Genomic DNA, 21,491 nt, shown 5'->3' on the forward strand with positions numbered 1-21,491 from the left:
CACCGTAATATCTAAGCAACTAATAAAAGAAACAGAATAAATGAACGGAATGTAGAAAATTCGCGGTCACCCGATGAAGGATATGTATAAATTATGTATTTTGTCACATTCTTTTCATATAAATATATACAAAACTATGGAAATTGCGCCGCACAGTTGTACGATTCTTCCACATGGCATGTATAAAACATTGTAAAATTCTTAAAAAAAGAAAGGAGAGAAAAGAAAGTGAAGGAAGAATATAGAATCTAAATATAAAGTGAAATTGGAATGTATACATTGCACAATACTGAGTTTAAAAATTAAGGTACTAGAGAAAGTGATATTAATTACACGAATGATGAAATGAACTAGAGATCATATGTCTTCCGACCATTCGTCGCGTTTATCGTTAACGAAGAAGTCGAAAAAGTCGCTTCCGAACCGAAGCTGGAATCACACGAAACGAAATACCGACAAGCGTATGTATATAGATACGTACAGGCACTCACACATACATACTAATCCATATGGCTAACTTTGTAAGTACAGTCATGGCCGCTCTTAAAATATACCTTAGAGCAATTACCACTCTAAGAAATATATATATATATATCTATATCTATATATATATATTTAATCATTTAAATTTTAAGCTAATAGTACGTTATATTACTTTGTACGGTGTTTGTTTGTAGCACGGAGATCGTCATACTGACGTTTCCGCATTAGTATCCTTCCTGAAACAACAAAAATTAGAAAGAAATTACCAACCTACATTATCACGTTAAAGCTTCAAACTCAGTGTGACTTTTACTTTAACAAGTACTTTTAGTAGCGTAATAAATAGTTCTAGAGGTATATAATATTTCTACAGACGCTTACCTCTTCACTAATTGTCACATTCCAGGGTAAGCGTAAATTATAAAGCAAATGAACTTAGTTAAACTATATCGATACCATTTGTTGTGATGCAAGATATTTTTCTCAAATGTAATACATCATACTCACTCGGTCTCTGTAATGGTCTGTTCGTATTGTTGCTGCTGCTGTTGTCTGAGCGCAGCCAATTCATTGCTATGCTGTAAATCATGAGTCAGTGAACTGGACAATATTCTACCGCTCATAGGTAGAATATATTCCGGTGAATCTTCTAGCACAGTCGGTGTCATTTTGCCGCGCTTTAAGCTACCGTATCTTTCCGAGCCACTGAGGTTATCGTGTTGAGAACCATGTAGACTTTGCCCTCTCTTCAGACTTCCATATCTTTCCGAGCCACTCAGATTCTCATGGTTTGAATTTTGCGAGTGATGACTCATGCTGGATGCAAGAATGCGCGAAGAAATGGGTAGCATGTATGGAGTAGGTGAGACAGTGTGATCTTCCTCAGCTGTATATGGGAACAAGTATTTTTCTCCCAAGTGATGAAGCTTCTCTTCCCCTTCCGAATAATTTTCATCCGGTTGACTCTTCTGAGGCGAATTCATTTCGGGATAAGGCAGTGGATTCGGACTAGAAGTCTTGTTCGAGGCCATTTCATTGTCGGACATGGTACCTCCAGACCATTGACTTCCACGCACGTCCATTACTATAAATAAAAAGGTTGTTGAAATTTAATTTGAAACATTCTAATACTATAAGGTTTTAGAGCTTATCGAGGATTACCATTTGATGATAAATATGCTTCTGGTAACTGAGAACTCCACCTAGGCGCGTAAATTGGTTTAATGTTTGGGAATAGTTCCGTGTTTGAGCAAAGTATGTTCAAGTGTTCGGTAGGATTGCTGTGAATATTAGGCAAATAATTGTGTGCGACTGGTTGCTGCGTCGAGACGCCCATATTTCGATGCGACCTTGACGTAACATCTTCTTCGTCAGAGCTGTGCGAACTCGCAAGATCTAAGCTTCTTCCGCCACCTTCTGCTTGGGATCCGTCTGAATCTGATTCGGAATCTCTACGTTGATTCCTTGGTTCTGTCGCTTCTATGAATTGTTATAATTATTAGAAGTAACAGCGACTTCAGATCAAACTTGACTCCAACAAATACCTTGTCTAGAATGTAACGTTGATCTGTGGCTTCTAGAAGACATATAGGGATCTCTGTCACTATTATAATTGCTCGTGGATGTTGACGTATGCCTTAAATGTGTATCGCTACGATAGGGGCTGGACCCAGTTTTATTTGTACTTCGTGAAGTTGTACTACTCGTCGAGACTCCTACGTGGACTCTCCTACACACGGACTCTGCTCCACTATACGTCGACGAGTACGCCAACGCAGACCGCTGTAATATTATTCAAGTTAGAAAAATTACCTTTTCACTCTTGATTTAATACAATTGAATTAAATTGTTTGACGTACCGAGTGACCATTTACGTTCTGGCTGCTGCTTCCGTTTCCCATACTTCCTTCTAACAAAGGTGTCTTTTTCCCAATGCATCTCAATAAACTTAAATACAGATTCCTTCTTACTCTACCATTAATGAAGCAATAACCAATCAAACTAAATGATGCATGAACGACTACTGCTATACTAAGCAGGTATGACAATGTTGGAGAATTTTCGGAGGCATTGAGAACTGTCAGTGTCCATGTAGATCCAAGTAAAGGTAACGAAGCTACCGATAACCAGAGTAACGTTCTTAAATTTCCAAAACCCATAATGTGTTCTTTTAACGTAAACGCCGCTCGTACTGACATGACAAGAATGCAAAAGTTCACAAAAACTGCTAGGCAAACTGGTCCTATCAAAGACCAAATCACGGTTTCATAAATTGATAACCAACAGCTGAAATAGATCAAATATTCGTCATTAACAACGTTTCTTTTGTTAGAATACTTAAGTAAAAAGCGTAGAATTATACGAACAAATAAAAGTTTCCGTATTGATCGGCTCTAACGCCGATAGTCAGTCCAACAATGATAGCTGGAGCTCCATAGCCCATTGTATAATAGAATCTCATTTGTCCATGGTTCACGTCTCTCATTTCGGTTAACATTCGATATAGATGAATGGAGTCCACCAAAGTCCACGAGAATGTACTCAACCAAGCATAGTGTAAACCAATGGCCGTTAGTTTACATGGAAACTCATTCGAGACTAGAGGACTTCTGGCTTTGAGCGCGATCAAGTAGAGCACTTCGGCGAAGAAAACGCACATTACCAAATTTTTATGGATGCTATTCGAATTTGTACCACCGCCTCGTATCAAAGCCAGAATGAGTAAGGCAGATAATAGCAAAGGCAACGCGAGCATAAACGCGCTATAACTCGTTACATCTTCCAGTAAAGACGGTTCTGGGACGTATTCTGGATCAAGTACGTCCGTTAGTATTGCAAAAGTGGATAACTGGAAACAGGAGCAGTTTACGATGGTACCGAAAGACAGGGAATCATCTTCGACTTCCGTAGTACAACCTATTCGGCTCCATTCACCGATTCTGTAACACGCAAGCAAATTTAAGATGAACGATTCGGTCCGAGTAGAGTTCAAAGAGCGAATAAAGTGTTACAGAGCGTACCCTCTAATCGTACTCCAATGTACACATTGTGGATTGGTTCTAGTCTTAAACTCGTCCTTCTCGCTGAGCCAAAGACTAATTTGAACTGGGGATTGCAAAGGAATTCCAGTCAGAGACTCGTAACCGTCATCCGAAGGTACTAAAACGGATACTGTTACGACAGGCGAGCCTACCGCTACTTCTACGCCCCATCTAACTGCCACGGAATCATCGAATCTGAAAAGAAAATGAATTATAATTGATATTGCTAATCCATGCGAGATAGCGAATATGATTATTTACCTTTGAGGCAGCAGGGCACCTAATTGCTTATATTGCACGTAACTCAACACAGCCTTTCGATTGACCAAACTTTTTTTAACATTTAATTCCCCTTGCATTAGAGGTTTTATGCCTAATATATTAAGAGGCACTCGTATCTTTGAATATGGATCGAATCTGCTTGGATCGGCCATGTAATTGTTATACTTTGGGAAAGTAATTGACGGGCCGAAATGAGCAGGGGACGACAAGAACGCAGAAGTATCAGGCAAGACAACCTTCTGATCCGCTTCAGTTGGCCTTACCGTAGACGCTGACGGATCATCTATGTATTCTGCAGTCTCGTATCCGAATAAACTTTCAGAAGTTACTACATCCAAACCTAACACTGCAAAAATAAAGCACTCAAGATCAATAAATTGTAATAAATCATTCAATTTGAACAATTACAAATAATTGTAAATGTTATTGACTAAAAAAAGAGAAAAAAGATATTCATTTTGCTTACCAACATTAGTGTCGACTACTTCAAAAGGATTAGTAAAAGTATCATGTTGAGATGCAGTCAAGGTCTTCAAATAATTCGCCATTGCATCCAAAATCTTGTCAGGAGTATCACCGTTAAGAATCTCAATCCTCGACCATTTCTCCGCGTATTTGGATTTCAGAATATAGCTAGAAATGCCAACCAAATGAGAAACGTAATCTTTATCTTGACTATGAGTCAAGTTCAATCCGACCAAACTCTCTTCATACTGCAACAATGCTATCAGCAAGGATTCTGCGATCAACAGATCAGCTCCGTACAAGTCTTTGGTCACGTTCACCGCTCTGTGCACGTCTTTTGCTATTTTAACAGCGACATAGGTATTCAAAGTCAAATCCTTGGTCTCTAACGCAGCTAGCTGATGTCTTTGCTCGATGAACGCTTCTGAGGTGCAGTTAAAGAGATCAGGTTCTTGCCAACCACCCAGTTTGTCGTCACAGGATCTAGAAGTCTTTCCTTCAGCGATATCAGGACAATCCTCGACAGCAGTCATTCCAAACTTGGTCCTCGGCCACCATAAACCTTCGGCGTAAGATCTAGGACACCCATCATACACCACCTCGCAGCCACGAAGAGTGACTTCGGCATATGGATTGGGACACGCCGTACAAGACCGTCCAATGACCCCGATTCTGCATCGGCACTGTCCAGTCTCGGTGTCACAGCGAGGACCGAAGCTTCCGGTTGCATAACATTCGCATGGAATGCACTCCTTTTTACCCGAAGGTTGATAGTGATTCTCCTTACAGTAACATTCGCCTGTAGTCTTATTGCACGCAGGATCATAGCCCTTGGACTCGTCGCAATGACATGGCCCGCACACAGGCGAGCCCCACCAGGTTGCCGGGCAAGGTTGGTCAGCTTTAATCTCGCAGTAGTCTCCGGAGTATTCTGGCGAGTTACAATCGCATCTGTATCCCCTACGAGAGGCCGTATCCTCGATACAGGTTCCAGTAGTGTTACAGGGATTCAAATCGCAAACGCGGTCGCAATTACGTCCTACGCGACCGGTCGCGCAGACGCACTCGCCCGCTTGCCATTTTGGAACGCAAATCGATGCCTCCGGACAGTCGACGTTGCACTCGGCCTCAGAGCTGCAGCCGGTCGCGACGTTCTCCTGAACGGTCGGTCTTAATAATACGCTCTGGTTGCTGCCTATACGAATGTCCTGGAGGCAGCCGTCGAAATATGGTAGCTCGGTGTTCATCGACTGTTCCGGTCCACCGACCAGGATCCTACCGATGTACAGACCCTGTAATTTCGCTGGTAATGACGAGGATATGGGCCTATTCCGGTAATCGATATCGAGAGAGACGTGACCACTTTGCCAGATGATCTCCACTCTGTGCCATTCGCCATCGGCAACGTCGTTCCATGTTTGAATGATGTCCGCGCCGTCTAACAGAGCAATTAGTTTACCCTCTCGGATCTCGAGCAACGCAGAACTGTTTTGCCCTATTTGCACGCTCATGACGAACGCCTGCTTGGATCGCGTTCTCAGACTAAGCGCTGTTAGCCAGGGAAGCTGGATGGGTCTTAGTAAAGGATTAAAGCTGAGCATTCCGTCACCGTGGAAGTTCCATGGTTTGCCGACTTCGTCAGCGCAGGTAGGTCCAGCAAAATTCTCTTCGCACTCGCAAACAAAACCGGACCATATCTCTCGACACTTGCCGTTATTTTTGCACGGAGTCGATGAACAGAAAGAAACCTTCTCTGGGCAACCAGGGTTAGTACCATTGTCGGCTACAAATGAATTTAGGTCAATGAAAATATGATCGATGTACAGGTCGCTGACGCAACCCACGAAATCTTTGTTTCTGATGCGAAAACTGGATGGTATAGCAGGCAGGCCACCTAATTGTAAAGGTCCTGTTAGATCTAAGAATCGATGACACGTCTCGGTGACGATGCTACAACGTTCCTCTAACACTTGTTCGCTTCTTCCCGCGCAAGACCACCTCGAGCCAAGTCTTTTGCCGTATTCCAAAGCGAGAGCAACGTCACAGTTGTCGAGCGAGATCGTTACAGTTTTATTTATGTAAGAGACTTCCACTTCGTGCCACTGACCATCAGATACTCCACCAGGTATGCTGGCACTCGCTCGAGTAATCTCGTCACCAAGGGAAAAGCTGAACTGTACCTCGGAATCGATTATCTCTAAAGCTATAAAATCGTGTTTCTCGTTGTATCGCCCGTTGTAAAGCAAAAGACCATTTGCTGCTTCGGTAGCGAATCTTAATTTGATATGCAGCCTGTGTCTTTGCCTTAGAGACGCGAACGTGAGGAACGTTGCCGATCCAAAACTACGAGCTTTCAGCTCGCAGAGTGGAGTCACGCTTTCTAGAGTTGTCACAGGGCAACCTTCGCAAGTGAAACCGCCAGTCGTTTTCATGGTACACTGGGAACCTCCTTTACAGATCCCTGGAGCGCAAGAGTCCTTATTCAACGAGATTTCACAATTTTCTCCCGCGAATTCGGGGCCGCAAAAACATGCGTATCCTCCTTCTCTTCTATAGCAAGTGCCATCGTTCATACACGGATTCGAGTAGCATAAATTAACCTCCGTGTCGCATAAGTAAGACTCTTTGCTGCCAGTGAAACCCTTCGCGCATCTGCACGCGAAGGTCGTTACCGGATATATAGGTCTAAACAATACAGTATCGCTACTAGCGAATCCAGAAGCGTTTCCAAACTTTAATACCGTTACGCATTCCTCGAAATTCAAACAGGGTTCTCTGACGCAAAGATTATCGTCGAACGGTAGCACCGTAACTGTGGCCAGTCTCGCCAGTATCCCCCTGTTTAGATACACGCGTTCTTGAAGAAATTGCGGGCTGTAAAACTCGTCCGTCACGCCTGGTTCTACTTTACGCGCAGAGAAGCTCACGTTTAGAATCTTCCCATTTACATTGGCGTCCTCCTGTATGCTAAAGAGAAAGATGTTTTCTCTGGGGCACGGGATAATTGCTGCCAAACCGTCCAGAAAATATCCCAGCAGAGGACTGAGGAAAGCCTCGGCCGTCATGTCGTCTAATCTAACGGTGATGGAATTGAGGAGCATTTTATCGGTGATCAGGCGCACCGAGAGAGTCATCGTGGCCTTGACCTCGTTGATACCGTCCGTGACGGACACCTCCATCGTGGCGACACGTGGTACATTCGTGTTCAATTGCGGCGACAGTCGGATTTCACCGGTGGTTCTGTTCAAGTCGATCAAATTGGCATTGTTTCCTGCAAGCACAGTGTATGTTAACTTATCCGTGACGTCCGCGTCCACAGCAGGTATCTTGCCTATGGGAGCGGTCGGAAAGAAGTCTTTGAAGTTATTGAATATAATCTGAAAGTCCTTCAATACGGGCGCGTTGTCGTTCACGTCGGTTACTAGTATCTGAACTAGAGCATCCGATCGCAAAGGAGGCGAAGCGGCACGCACGACTAACTCGAACTTTTTCTTTGGCGACTCGTAGTCCAGTTCTTCGAGCGTAATCAGTTCCGCGCGATCAGCACCTGACCTGACATTCAGGGCGAAACTATTTGAGTCCTCCCCTCCTATCACGGAATACTGTACAATGGCGTTTGGTCCTTCGTCCGGATCGTGCGCGTAAATTTCACCAACGGTTGAACCGATCGGTGAATTTTCGGCTATGTAAAGAACGATCTTGTCGTTCTCGAAAGCGGGTGGAGAATCGTTTACATCCTGTATTTTAATTGTCACTGGCACTACCGTCGAGAGAGAGGGAGATCCTCTGTCCATCGCAACTGCTTTCAAAGTGTACATGGCGACAGATTCTCTGTCCAATGGCTTGGCTGTTCTAATTACACCCGTGCTTGAGTCTATAGCAAAGGCGCCATCCCCGTCGTCGTCCAAAGCGTATCTCACCTAAAATAACGATACAATGATAGACACGATTTACTTATTATAAGACGGTGTACTTTAAATACAAACGACTCACACCATTTATCTATTACACTTAACTTTTTACTCTTAATATATTACTATTAACGCTTACTATCAAGATTGTTACGATACGTCGTTCAATTTTTTACCATTACGACTGTATCTCGTCCGCTTCAAAAGAATTTCAAAAAGATTGATCAGCGAAATTCGAACTGTTCTTACTCTGCCATTGAGATCTGTATCCGCGTCGGTGGCGGAAACTCTGAGAACACTAGTACCACCGGCAACATCTTCGGGAATGGATCCTTGGTATTGAGGAGCTTCGAAAACAGGAGCGTTGTCGTTCACATCCGTAACGGATATTTCCACGTTGATGGTATCCGATAAAGGTGGCACGCCTCCATCTCTCGCAGTAACGGTTAGGAAATAGCCAGGTACAAGTTCACGATCCAAAGTACGAGTGGTCGTGATAGCTCCTGTTTGTGGATTTATGGTAAATTCGGACGCTGACTCCCCACCATCGGTGCCTAAGCTGTAGGTGATTTGAGCATTCTTTCCAACGTCTGAATCAGTCGCGCTGACGACGAGAACTGTTGTGCCAATGGGCGCATCTTCGAACAGTGACACAGCGTACGGTGTATTCTCAAAAACCGGTTCGAAATTATTGGCGTCCGAGACGTTGACATAAACAAGAGCTGTGTCTGTTCTACCACCGCTATCGGAGGCCGTAACAGTAAGAACGAACCTCTTTTCTTGCTTATAATCGAGCGGTTGAGCTACTGTTATCAAACCACGTCCATTCTGAGACGCGATCGAGAATCGACCTCTAGTATTGCCAGCGGTGATTTCGTAATGTATCCTAGCGTCTTCGTCAGGATCGGTCGCCGTGACAGAGGTGACGGGAGTGCCCGGGGGATCGTCTTCAGAGACCACAGCTTCGTAGTTCTTAGGGTCGAAATAAGGGTCGTTGTCGTTCACGTCGGTTACGGTGAGTATCACGGTAGCGCTCGCAGATTTTGGTACTTCACCAGAGTCCGCTGCGATCACGGTGAACTGGTACCTAAATAAAGAGTTTAATCAATTAATATATAATGAGAGACGATCGTCAATTTTCTAGTATCTAGTACCGAGACCAAAATCGACGATGATCGAAAGTAACCAAATAAAATTTTTTGCCATCGATAATGATTACCGGAAACCAAAAAATATTGTCTCCTTCCATAACGATCATCGATAGCCAAATCTACTTAACCGCATTTCGATCATTTACGACGATTATTCTTAACCAGAAATTATTTAAATCAAACTATGAACTCCTATAGCATAAGTTGCTTGATTTGGATCATAACAGTTACGATCCTTAAACGTAACTGTACCTTGAACATTGCTCACGATCGAGCTGTTTCGTTGTATAGATCCACCCAGTCTCCGTGTTCACTGTTATGGGGAAATTTTCGGTGGAAGCCCCGGAGAAGTCTCGCGCCCCTATAGTGTACTTTATTTGAGCGTTCGCACCCTCGTCAGCATCGTACGCCTGTATCCTCAGCATCGAGTATCCTATAGGAACGTTCTCCGACACGGACTCTTGAAAGTGACTGGTGTAAAATCGCGGCGCATTGTCATTCACATCTCCTACGTGCACTAACAGCTGCGTAGTGTTCGACCTGGCTGGCGAACCGCCGTCCTGAGCGCGTATAACTATCTTGTAACTCCTGGTGGATTCGTAATCCAGAGGCTTGACGAGAGCCACGTCGCCGATCATAGAGTCTATGGAAAAAGTATTCTGCGTGTTTCCACCGATTATGGCGTATCGAACAGCCGCGTTGTTCCCCGAATCCGCGTCCGTTGCGCGTATGCGCGCTATCACCGGATTCGCCGTGTAATCCAAGTCCTCCGGTATCCAAGCAGAGTATGTACGTTCAGTGAATTGAGGGTAATTATCATTATCGTCTAGCACGCGGACCACCAGCGTGGCGTTCGCGGATTTTCGCGCGGAAGGTGGTGTCGCCTGATCGGACACGCTCAGGATGACCGTGTACACCTCGGTCTTTTCTCTGTCGAGAGGCGTACGCGTTGTAACAACACCGGTTCTCGGATCTATCCTGAAGGTCAGAGCGTCGTCGGCGTTCGCTACTCCACTGCCGCTAGTCGTCGATAAGATGGAATATTCGACTTCGGCGTTTCTGCCTGCATCTTGGTCCGTAGCTTTGACCGTAACGACCGTAGAGCCAACTGGTACACCCTCTCTGATAGAAGCCTCGTCTTCCGGCCACTCGAAGGTTGGCGCGTGATCGTTCGTATCCAGGACGTTCACCTGTAAGGTGGTAGTACCGGTTCTCGGAGGGAACGAGTCGTCCACGGCAAGTACCCGAAAGTAGTGAACGTCCACGCTCTCTCTATCTAATCTAGCGCGTGTCGTAACCCTTCCCGTAACTGGATCCAAGACGAGTAACGCCTGTGATCGTGCATCTAACAGAGAACTCATGGAGTAACGAACCGTGCCTCCTTCAGGATCCCTGGCTCTGACGGATGTTACGTACGCGCCAGGTTCTTTTTCCTCTTCGACGACCGCAACGTACAGGGATTGCTCGAAATACGGAGACTGATTCTTCAATTCTCTGCGGACTCGCCTGCCGAGATCCGTGTCGTCCAGTTGACGGTGATGAAAGACGATCTTCAGACGATGTTCCGCGTCGGTTAACCGCGATTCAATGCCACATCTGAGATTCATCGACACGGAGATTTTCCAAAGAGGATCCACCAAACATTGCTCCGTTGCCGAGACCAAATCTCCTGCTGCACCTTCGATCAGAAACCTGGGATCCGCTACGCCACCCCACCTAGTCTCACACTCTTTCAGGGCAGTCTGTGGAAGAAAGTCTCGCAACGCTGCTACCAGCTGAGACGTTCTAAGGCAAACCTCCGTGAACCTGTTGGCAGACAGAAGAACAGCATGCGAATCTTATTATCCCTTATCGCGATTACCGTTGCTTGTTTCCCGGTAAAACTGCGCGCGTTAACTACTACGCTGTCACGTCACGTGAATTAATCATAGAAAAATAGGAACGAAGCTCGCATAGCAGTTAATGCGGCGAGCTAATTACCAGCAGATTATCTAAATGAACATCAGCCACGGGGAGTCTCCCGTTGGGTCGACATATCATATTCGATTGTCCGAGAAGTAATTTCCTATATTGTAAATTTAAATCGAATTAGATATCATCGATTCGGATATCGTCCTTCTCACTTTCATCGTTAATTTGTTTTAATCGCGTATATTAATTTCCTTCGCTTAATTTCCTAACTGAATCTCTTGATGTACATGCTAACGTTATTTATCGAGTCATCGGAAAAAAGAAGGGAGTGTTTTCAAAGAGCGATGTAAAAGGCACGCGAAACAATGAAAACGGCAGGCTCGTAATTCGCTGAAAACCGAAGATTCACCTCTCGGTGCTGGGCATAGCGTACGAGGCCAAAGTCTCCGCCATCCATCCCCTGGTAGCAGCTAGATCTCGATTCTCTCCGCCACAACCGGTGATCAGGATCCTGAGTGGCAGACTGTAATAGTCGATCGTCGGTCTGCCTAATCTTGAACTGGTCGAGTCCACGTAGAAGGTGAAGATTCGCGGATACTGAAGACCGTCGCAGCTCAAAGGTCGCGCCAACGTGACCCGGCCAGTGTGAGGATGCACCTTGAGCAGCTTCCTGGCAAACCAAGCGGTCCTCTCGTTCGAGACCTCGTACTTTCGACGCCCACCCAGCTGCGGTACACCTGCCTCGAAAACCACGCTGCCGGCGGGCGTGCTCGAAGACAGCACCGCCAGGTACGCGTCGGTCAGGGTGCAGAAGGCCGCGAGCAACGGGAGGATCCATTTCCACCTCGCCATGACAACCACCCTCTTACAACGACCGCTCCTTCTTCGCGTGTTCTACCCTCCCAGACAAGTGTCCCATTGTCGCCGATCCCCTTTCTGCTCGCTCGTTCGGTTCAACGTACGCTCGCGCGGCCTTCCATCTGTAAAATAGAAAATCTGCTTTTTAGATTTGAAACTTTCACGGTGTTTATCGAACGATAAACGCATATTCGTGGTTCTCTTTGGCTCTCTATCGCCTTTCCAATAGCACGTCGCGCTTCGTTCCGGTGTCTCGTCAACATTCCAGTCCGCGTTCTCGGAACAGGTACGATCCTTCGGGAATTTCCTTCGGCAGTTGGAACAATGAGTATCGCAATAGGTAAAAATCTATGGATACTTCGAGTTCTTGAAAATTTTGCGTATTTGAGAAGATAGGTGGAAGGAGAAACGGAAACTGAAAAATGCGATTCAAAGGAAAATTCGATAATGCGAATCGGCTGAAGAAAAATTAGAAACGAAAGAATGCAACGTTGGTTGCTTAATAGGTTAATAAGTTAAATATATACATTTCTTGGAACAATCGGCGAATCGTTTCTCTTCGACGTTGATTTCGTGTCGCTTTGATTTTTGTACTCTTTACTTGTATCTGTATCGGGTTCGTAGGATATTTATTCGGTTAATGTAATTCTAATTGTTTTAATAATAAAGCAGGTAGCGTTACTTCTCAGTCCGGTCGGTTTTAAACTGGTTTCGACGTCTAAGTAGAGGACACGAGAAGCAATCGTGCCACTCGTTGGTTCAAAGATCACGACCTTGAGCAAGACACGAACAGGAAAAGAGAATTCGAATCGTTCGCTGACTTTCTTCACTCTGATAACTCAGAAAATATTTTAGACGAAACAAGAGAAACGAGAAGTCTCGGCAGCCGTTGAATAATTCATCGTGCCTAGAAGAGGTCATCGAGTACGTACGACCTAGGAAACTAGGAGCAAAAAGCGGTAGACGAGTTCGTTTACAGGAGAATCAAGAGTTTCCGTTCGACTTTATTAATCGGAGCGAGACGGAATTTTTCGTTTCCAGTTAATTGCATTTTCTTCGAGCGCAGAAGAATCGATGAAAAAACGCATCTAGCACCGCCGCTTTCTCGCGCCGAATATCTTCCGCCAGTGTGAGAATGCGATACCCGCTGTAAAACGTGGGAACGACGATTTCCGCTCGTTTCACCCTCCTTGCACCAAGAGACTCGCGTTCCCTTTTACGGCAAATTCGTTCAACCTGTTCGTTGTTCTAACGTACCAGCCATCTCGTGAAATTCTAACTTTTAAGCATTCAAACCTTGAGACATCGAACATTCTCTGACATAGTAGAGCATCGTGAGGCGTCTGAAAATACGTAACGAACGAGTAAAAGATTCCTCCTAACTAAGATTACGATACGAAAGGTGCAAGTTTTCCTCGATCGTGCCATCTGAACGAACGATTCTGCAACGACTTCGAACGCTGTGTTATTCGAAGGGGAGGCTCGGTATAGTTATAAATGATGCACTCTACTCGTACTGTGGTACTGTAACGGCAACCCGTTTCAACGCGTTTGCGCGTGTTTAATAAGGCCCAAGGTAATACGTGGCGCAAAGGACGACCGTCTGCAACGAGCATCTTCTTCTTTGTCCTGTTTGTCTTGTTGCGTTAGAGAATCGCCGGTCCTCGAGATCACGGGACTAGTTGACCGTAGCAAGAGCACGATAGGTCTCTGGTGGCATCGGCTCGCGATCCTCCTTCCCCGGAGGCTAACCGATCCGGTTTGACCAATCCAAACGGATGGTGCATCGGCACGAACCAATCGAACCACCGCTTGCACAACCAGCTACGAGCAGGTAGACAACGAGCACGGACCAGCCGACTCGCCTTCAGAACAAAACGACCCGACGAGAACAAGAAAAAAACGAACGAACGAGCCGAGGAGGTGGCCAGGGACGTGATGCTTATAGGCGGAGGGCCGCTTCTTCGTTCCTGTTCGCGACGCGACGCACGATCTTCCCTTCGCTTCGATAATACTTCGCCCGGAATAATTACTAAGCTATAGTCTTCTTCGCGCTCTCATCCCCAATGTACACAGCAACGTTTACCATCGCTTTGTCATTTTTTGCCACGGCAGAAACTCACGATAAAAATTGCCATACCACACGCGATCGACTCTTCGTTGCTGCCGAGCATGACGAGTTTCTCCTCAGCTTCGATAATACTCCGGTCGAATGAATCACCAAGAAATCGCTTCCTTACGCTTTCGTCTCTAATGTCCGCGCTTTATCCAACGTTTGCTACGTTTTGCCACCTTTCCCTTACGCGAGTCCACGATCGCATCGCAGAAACTCAGCGGTAAAAACCGGTACCATGCGTGACCAACGTGTCGCAAGAAGATCCGTCGAGTGAGCTGCATAGAAAACGAAATTGCACAGCGTGCTGCTGCGCGAGAAGAAAACTCGCGAATCATCCGCGCTCGCTCTCGACTTCCAGATTGCACCGATGAGTTTACGGTAACGCGTAGGACGAAACGATTCACAGATCGTTAAGATAGTAGTAGAGCTGAAGTTTCAGACACGCTGGTGCCCTCTAATAACCTCCAGCTACGTCTGCCTTCGTCCGTCGTTATTAACATAATTGCTTGAACGAATCAGATACGAATCAATGGGTGTAACACCTACGTGCCAACTACCGTTCTCTGTCCCTCGTGTTAAACGTTTACTCCGGCCACGTTTACTCGGAAATGATCGTACTTCGAATATAATTGCGAACGATTATTCTTCGGCTCCATTTGCTTCGAATCGAACGAGCTTGAAAAATATGGCTCGAAAGACGATCAATTTTCCGCCAAGCTTCGGTGCGTACGTTCTTACGCGACGAAACGCGTCCAGCGATGGTATTCCATGGACGGTGCAGACAGCTTGATATTCCATGCTCGTTCTCGCTCACACGTTGCCGACTCTTAAATTCCGGTTAACCGCCTGGTGGAAAATGCGCGATAACGATAACATCTTTTCGCCTGGAGATTCCTATCCCTCGTGTGTTTCTCCGCTACGTAAAATTAATTGTCCACGATGTTTAAAACGAATCCTCACTGACTTTTTCGCATACCATACGTCGTGCATAGTCCATCGGCCGCTTTTCGTTTATTCGCATACTATTCACGAACGTACTATTCGTCGTCTCCGGTCATCGAATAACAGCAATTAACAGAGTTTGCAGAGTTTCTTCGTCCTTTTAATTTCGTTGAAAAAATGAAAAATATGAAAAACTTTGTCGGTTCGAATTCGATATGTCCGGAGACTACAGATACATCAAATATCATCGCAGATACGGTGAACTGTTAGCACCGAGTTTATTTGGAAAAATGTTCGCGAGAAAGTCGTCGGTCAGAAAACGTTCGCGCCAACATCTTGCAAAACGCTGTTTGCGAACATGTGCCGGCGAGTACACACCTTTATACAGCAAACTGGCCATATTCCTGCAATTTAGCCGGAGGAAAGGATCGGAGTATCCTTTGTTTTCTGTGAAATAGCTATTAATTAGGCGGATTACGCGAAAGATATGGCATGACAAGCAGACCTGGAATTCTCGAACCTACCAATTATCCTTGAAAGCCACGTCTGCGTCTTTCCTCCTAATGACAGGCACCTCTTCAAATTGATCGGGCAGCTTCTCAGAAAACGCAGATAAGCCCCCGTAAGTAGCCCATCTCCACTCGCCTTCAAACTAGCCTCGACGTTACTAAACCGTTTTCTTATCCGACAAGCGGTCGAACGATCTTAAGAACGAGCAACGAAAGACAAGTCGCGCAATTTGGTTGTTTTTAACGAAGACATAAACCACGTTTACTGGCCTTTCCAGAGATCAGCGATTCAATTCGGTGTTTTGGCCGGCACGCGACTTTTCGCCCGATCACACGGGCCACGTGTTTTTTCGCACGAGCAGACCGAACTCGGAAGCGTGAAATGCCCTCTGTCGAAAAGTTTAAAGGCAGCAGGATTTATTGCTCGATCGATTACATCGACGTTACGCGGCGCAACGCTGCTTTGTAATCGTTCGTCAAGTCTCCGGTAATGATCTTTTGACGCGGCGCGTAGCGAGCCCCAGCTGACACTGCCTCTACAAATCCTCTGAATCCCATTAATCCGTGCACAGAAATCCCATAGAGAGCCCGGTGTAAATTGACTCGACACGCACCGACTGTTTCTCTAACTGTGAAATAATTGCGCAATAAAACGACGTGGAATTTCGCCCATTTGTTCGCGAATTTAAACGACCATTACGGTTTTCAACTGAAAAAAAGCTCCATTTCCTTTTTCTATTTTCTAAAAATATATCTTCTTGAAATTGTGTCCAGGAAAGGACACTTCCTTTTTTTCTTTTTAGTCTGTAAATTGACGCGGTTACAGAGGTTCGAGGGAAATTGTAGAGTGCAACGTGCAAACTGGAAACACGTTTCTCGTGAAACTAAATTTTCTGTAATGGCTACGTAATGGCTAGCGATATTTCAAGTTCTGGACCGTCGTAACCGTGCTCATACTACATCGTATTATTAACCCTTATTCCGTAAACGTCTTTACGGTATCCTCGAACTGTAAACGTGTAATACGCGGGTCTTTCGTGTCCGATGCATTTTTCAGTAGATAATACTTGTTAAAAAAATCCGCCAAAAATTCATATAACATCTTCGAGAGTTGTAAACTGAGATTATGGCGAATCTTTTGCCGGTTAAATTTTTCCAAGCGAGGAAAGGAAGCTTCTCTGCCTACTACCTTGCGAGAAATTCTTAACCCGATCGAAGTAGCCTCGGGCATGAAATATCCAGCTTTACAGTTTAATGATTATTGAACGTTTTTGGTGTTTCTAATTCAGATAAAATAAAAAGCAAATATTCTTGAAGCATACTGGGCAAGCCGATATCAAAAAGTCTCGCGATTTCTTCCTTTTTCTTGAAATCTCGAATTAAACCTAGAAAGTAATGCTCCAGGCATAATCTCGTAGTTAATATCTTCCTACATGATAAATCGCAAGATATGGAAGTTCGGAGAAAACGTTTTATCGATTTCTACGTGTTTTTCGATGGATTCTTTTTTCCCAATCATCCGCGTCTCGTCTTCGTGTTTTACAATGCTGCAACGACCGGAGAAGATTGGCCAAAATTAGGGAGGAATTATTTTTCTGCCAAGAGAACCGGGCCAGCATCCCTGAGAACTTCTCGTTTTGTGCTACTCGCCTTCGTCCATCTGACCGCCTCACGAATGAACATGCGAACAACTCCGCATACCTATTACAATAACCGGTGTACGTACACGGTTCCGTTCAAGGTTGCAGAGCCAAGCAAGTATCTACATGATCACTGCTGAGAACACGGCATGTTCCTTCGTTAGCTCTTAATTGACAATGAAACAACCATCAGAGATGCGATCTATCTCTACTCCGCTTCGATTCAAACGATTTGTTAGTTATTAGACAAACGCGTAAGTATGGAATACTTGAATCGCAATGTCGACCTTGCCAAGAACGTGGAAAGCAAATTTCCAGCGCGACAAATCAAAGTCGTGGAAGATGAAACTCCTGGAATAATCAATTTTCCGGCAATCGATAAATCGGATCCTACGTTTTGGGATAACATCGCTCAACTGAAACTTCTAATCGTTTGCCTTTACGACGAAGAAGAACGATGCAAAAATATGGAGAATAATTTGATTTACATTTCGATGAATAATTTCTTTACATTATTCTGCAAAGAAAGCGAAAGGACTTTCCTCTTCGTGATGAATTAATAATCCTGGAATGACAACGAATTTTTATTGGAATCGCCCGGACGACGGATTAAACGGTATTCCGAGACAGTTTAAATTGCGAGAAGTCGTCGTATTAGAATTTACATTTTGCATATATTATTAATACGATTCTCTTAGAATTCCTGCATGCGAAAAATAATCAAGCGATAGGCGAGATTAAATTCGCCGGAATGACAAATTTTCTGACACTCGTCAATCGTCCAATTGAATATTTTACCGCGGAACGATCGATCAATGTTTCCAATAGAAAGCGTACGATGAAAAATCGAATGAAAACCGTGGTATTGCGAGGCAGTTACAATAACAACCGTTAGACGTGTACGCGAAACCATATTCACGTAACGGTGCGCGGTAAAATCGGAAAAGGACGAGGCGTAGACCGGCTAGCATAGTCGAGCGTAGTACAGCTTGGCTCATTGACTTCTCGAACGCGCGTCTCCTCTTCTCCGAACTCTGATAATTGGTCACGGATGATGACGATGAAAGATCTCGCGATGATAAAAATCCTCAAATCCCATTTGATGAGTTGCAAGAAGCAAGAGGCAGCCGCGATCGATCTACCACGAATTCAAACAAAATAGCGTTCGACTTGTTACTGGAGAATAAATCCAGGATTTGAATCGTGATCGTGTTACACGGAGATACTATCTTTCCATATACATAGTCATGCCGGCTGTGCCTCTTTCGATTTATTCGAAAATAAATGCCACTTTTCACTTTATACTCATTCATTCAGTCATCATACGAACATTCCTGTCTGCGCTTCTTCGCTTTCTTATGCCTTTCGCTCGATTATAAATACGGTAGCCAACATTATTTTAACTTACGACTATCCTATTGTGCTTAATATCGCTCTCCGCCGTTGCTGGGAAGAAGGAATACGAACGAAAAATTCTTGCACGCGATTTACGCTCCTGAAAGTCACGCGATTCTAATCTCGCGCGACAACGATAGCTCCGAGGCATTGTAAATTTTGTAAGGGCGGTGGTACTAAGAAAAATCCAGTCGGCGGCTTTCATTGATCTTTCCGTAGCCCATAGACGATACTTGTTTTAGTAAAATAAAATTTAGTACGTGTTAAAATTAGTTAAAAGTGAAAGAAAAAAAACCCGGTGAAACAACTATTTTGTCTTGTTGTCTTTTCATATCCAATAACGTAGATACATTGATATTTTAATTAAATTAAAGTATAACACGAAAGAAGGTATCTAATATATTGAAAGTGATTATAATCGGTATAGGATCAAAAAGGAATTTGACTTTCTAACTAAGACTAAGAGAACGCGTTTAGAAAATCGGAAAAGGGTCGTGGTATTCTATATAGATACAAGCGTGGTACGGTGCGAAGATAGTTAGTCGGAGATAAAAGTCCTACGGAAGAACGCTCAATTTTATGGAACCTGTTCCCACCGTGACTCCCTCAAACGGGTTTAGTTAGGTGCATACATTTCACGCTCGTATGCGTGCGCGGCCGTCTTTTAAAGGTCGTAAATTAACGTTCCGTTCTTACGACTGTGCAGGGAATCCGAAAATTCGTAAGTATCTTAATTAAACCGCCGCCAAATCCCGCGACGACAACTTCGATACGCGTTTATTTCTTAATTCCGTCGGCGATTAACGACCGAGAACGTCAAGCTAAATTCCGGCTCTTCCCAATCAAATTTCTACATCTCCAGCGATTTCTCCTCGATTATATCGTTCCGAAGTCTGTGATAATTAAACAGAAAAAACTTTCTATGATTTCTATATTATTCAGGCTAAATGTAATCCGAAAGCCGATGAAACGAAAAATCGATCGATTTCTAAACATTTCTAAACAGCGTAGATATTTTAAACGATATTTTAAAGAATCCTTTCCTAATATTATACAATGATATCTATTCTTTGCTCTGTTTTCTTTCGCTTGCCATACCCTTACGCGCAGCTTTACTCCGTACATTTTATTAAAGAGGTTTCATTAAGAATTTAATTTTAAATATCGCTCTTGCATCGCTATAAACTAAGAAATTTTTCTGGCCGAATAAAATGCGCATGAAATTCGTATTTAATACGAGAATAACAAATATCTTCAATCACGTTTCTTTAGTTTCACGTGTTCTTCCTAAGAATACGAATTCGCCTAAATCTGCGCAGACTAGTTAGGCGAAAGAAATCGATCGATATTTGTTCCCATTGGGGTGACACGATGAAGATGGAAAGAGCAACTTCCGCCTGAATGTTGCAGTCTTCCTGCACACAACGGCGCAACGCGTATCGAGTCGAGTCGAGTCGAGGCAAGTCGAGCCTACTTCAGCCGCGATACAAGAAGAGAGGGTGAAAGAGAAAAGAGAAGAGTCATCCTTCTCTCCTTCTCCCTCGCAATCAGGGGTGAGTGACTCACGTTCTGCAGCTTCGACGCCGACAGTCGGGACGCTTACCCTCAAATATTGATTCGCCGGCTCGGGGAAACGAGGCTGCTAACCCTCCAAAGCAACGGCGTATCTAAATTTTTCTAACGCAGCATTTTTCGGGCTTCTTATTCGCCCCTGAGTCTTCTCTACTCACCTTACAACTTTCACTTCTTATCGAAGACCTTTCGATCACGTATCATTTGCAAATCATTATTCGCGTACGCGCGTCTTCACCGCGTGTCTATGCGTATTTGCGTACGTCAGAACACCAAGAAGGACAGCCAGACGCCAATGTGTTGCACGTTGAATCGATCAAACTCTGCCGTACGTTACTGTACGTGAAACAGACGTAGGCAGAATACGGGAAGCGTTTAGAGAAAATAAAATACAGCATGGGCTAATTGTATGCGTAAATGTCAAGAATTTTCTTCCACTAGAAAGGAGATACTCGCGCCTTTTCCACTATCTCTTTCTTTCTCTTCCTCGCTCTCTATCTGTCTGTCTGTCTCTGTCTCTCTCTCTCTCTCCCTCCCTTTCTTTTTTTTCCTCTTCTCTTTCTAGAGACAAACGTTAAAAACAACAGAAGCGACGTGAATCGCATTCTCATACTAGAGAACAAGGTTTCCTTTGAATTTTGTAAAAGGTTAATAAGAAGATACTACCTATGACGATAGAAAGGAAAAAAGCGTGGTTATCTGACCGCCGGAACACGATGAAAAGGGTTCAGCAGAAAGTATAATTGTGGTCGAAGCTCGTTACACGTCTCGCTGTCGTAGTAATTAATAAGACATTTTTCCCGTGAGAAAGTGCCGAGCAGTAGAAACACCGGTGAGTTCTCCGCTCCTCGGTGTTCTGTATACGGATAAAAAATGAAGCGACGACGTGCATGCCATTCAAAAAGGTCACTCACCGTCCCGCCAAGGTCGGCGAAGTTTTGTCACATTGCGAGTCACACCCAGCTTCTCTTTGATCCTTAATCCGTCTTCAGCACTTTCTCCCTGCGACCACGCAAAATTCGACGAGAAACGAATTACACATACACACGCCGTGAACACCGTGTTGGCCGGATTACGAAGAACGACGTGCACGCACTTCAGCTGCTCTCGGCAGCGTCGCGACTACTACCAACCACCATACACGCACGAACCAATCTTACGTACGAGCGTAGTAGAGGGCGACTACCTGCGACCGTGTATCTCGACATTGACTTC

At 44.6% G+C, this 21,491-nt stretch overlaps 1 protein-coding gene across 3 annotated transcripts; it reads right to left on the minus strand.

Annotated features, from left to right (window-relative positions):
• Positions 1–74: 74 nt before the first annotated feature.
• LOC100650497 (protocadherin-like wing polarity protein stan) lies at positions 75–21,430 on the minus strand. 3 transcript variants are annotated; one of them, XM_020865926.2, is made up of 14 exons: positions 21,191–21,430; positions 11,654–12,224; positions 9,586–11,139; positions 8,432–9,269; positions 4,273–8,191; positions 3,786–4,152; positions 3,504–3,719; positions 2,850–3,422; positions 2,343–2,769; positions 2,028–2,265; positions 1,645–1,962; positions 991–1,567; positions 865–871; positions 75–719 (listed from the first exon to the last, which is right to left on the minus strand). In XM_020865926.2, exons 2-14 carry the CDS (start codon positions 12,094–12,096, stop codon positions 708–710), a joined length of 9,489 nt encoding a protein of 3,162 aa, XP_020721585.2. In that variant the 5' UTR covers positions 12,097–12,224; positions 21,191–21,430; the 3' UTR covers positions 75–707. The 3 variants fall into 3 exon arrangements, with proteins under 3 accessions (XP_020721585.2, XP_012170576.2, XP_048266839.1); XM_012315186.3 differs by lacking the exon at positions 865–871; XM_048410882.1 differs by lacking the exon at positions 75–719 and having other exon boundaries at positions 817–871.
• Between the last annotated feature and the right edge of the window lie 61 nt (positions 21,431–21,491).

The sequence above is a fragment of the Bombus terrestris genome, chromosome 12 (assembly GCF_910591885.1).
Source record: "Bombus terrestris chromosome 12, iyBomTerr1.2, whole genome shotgun sequence".
In the NCBI taxonomy this organism is placed as follows: Eukaryota; Metazoa; Arthropoda; class Insecta; order Hymenoptera; family Apidae; genus Bombus; species Bombus terrestris.

Excerpts from the sequence above, each read along its gene's own strand:
- LOC100650497 (XM_048410882.1), bottom strand. The coding sequence starts at position 12,096 with ATGGCGAGGTGGAAATGGATCCTCCCGTTGCTCGCGGCCTTCTGCACC. Across the intron at positions 9,270-9,585 it reads GATCGTGAGCAATGTTCAAG|GTACCAGTTCACCGTGATCG; the intron begins GTACAGTTACGT and ends CTCTTTATTTAG. Across the intron at positions 872-990 it reads CAGACCATTACAGAGACCGA|TGAAGAGGTAAGCGTCTGTA; the intron begins GTGAGTATGATG and ends TGTGACAATTAG.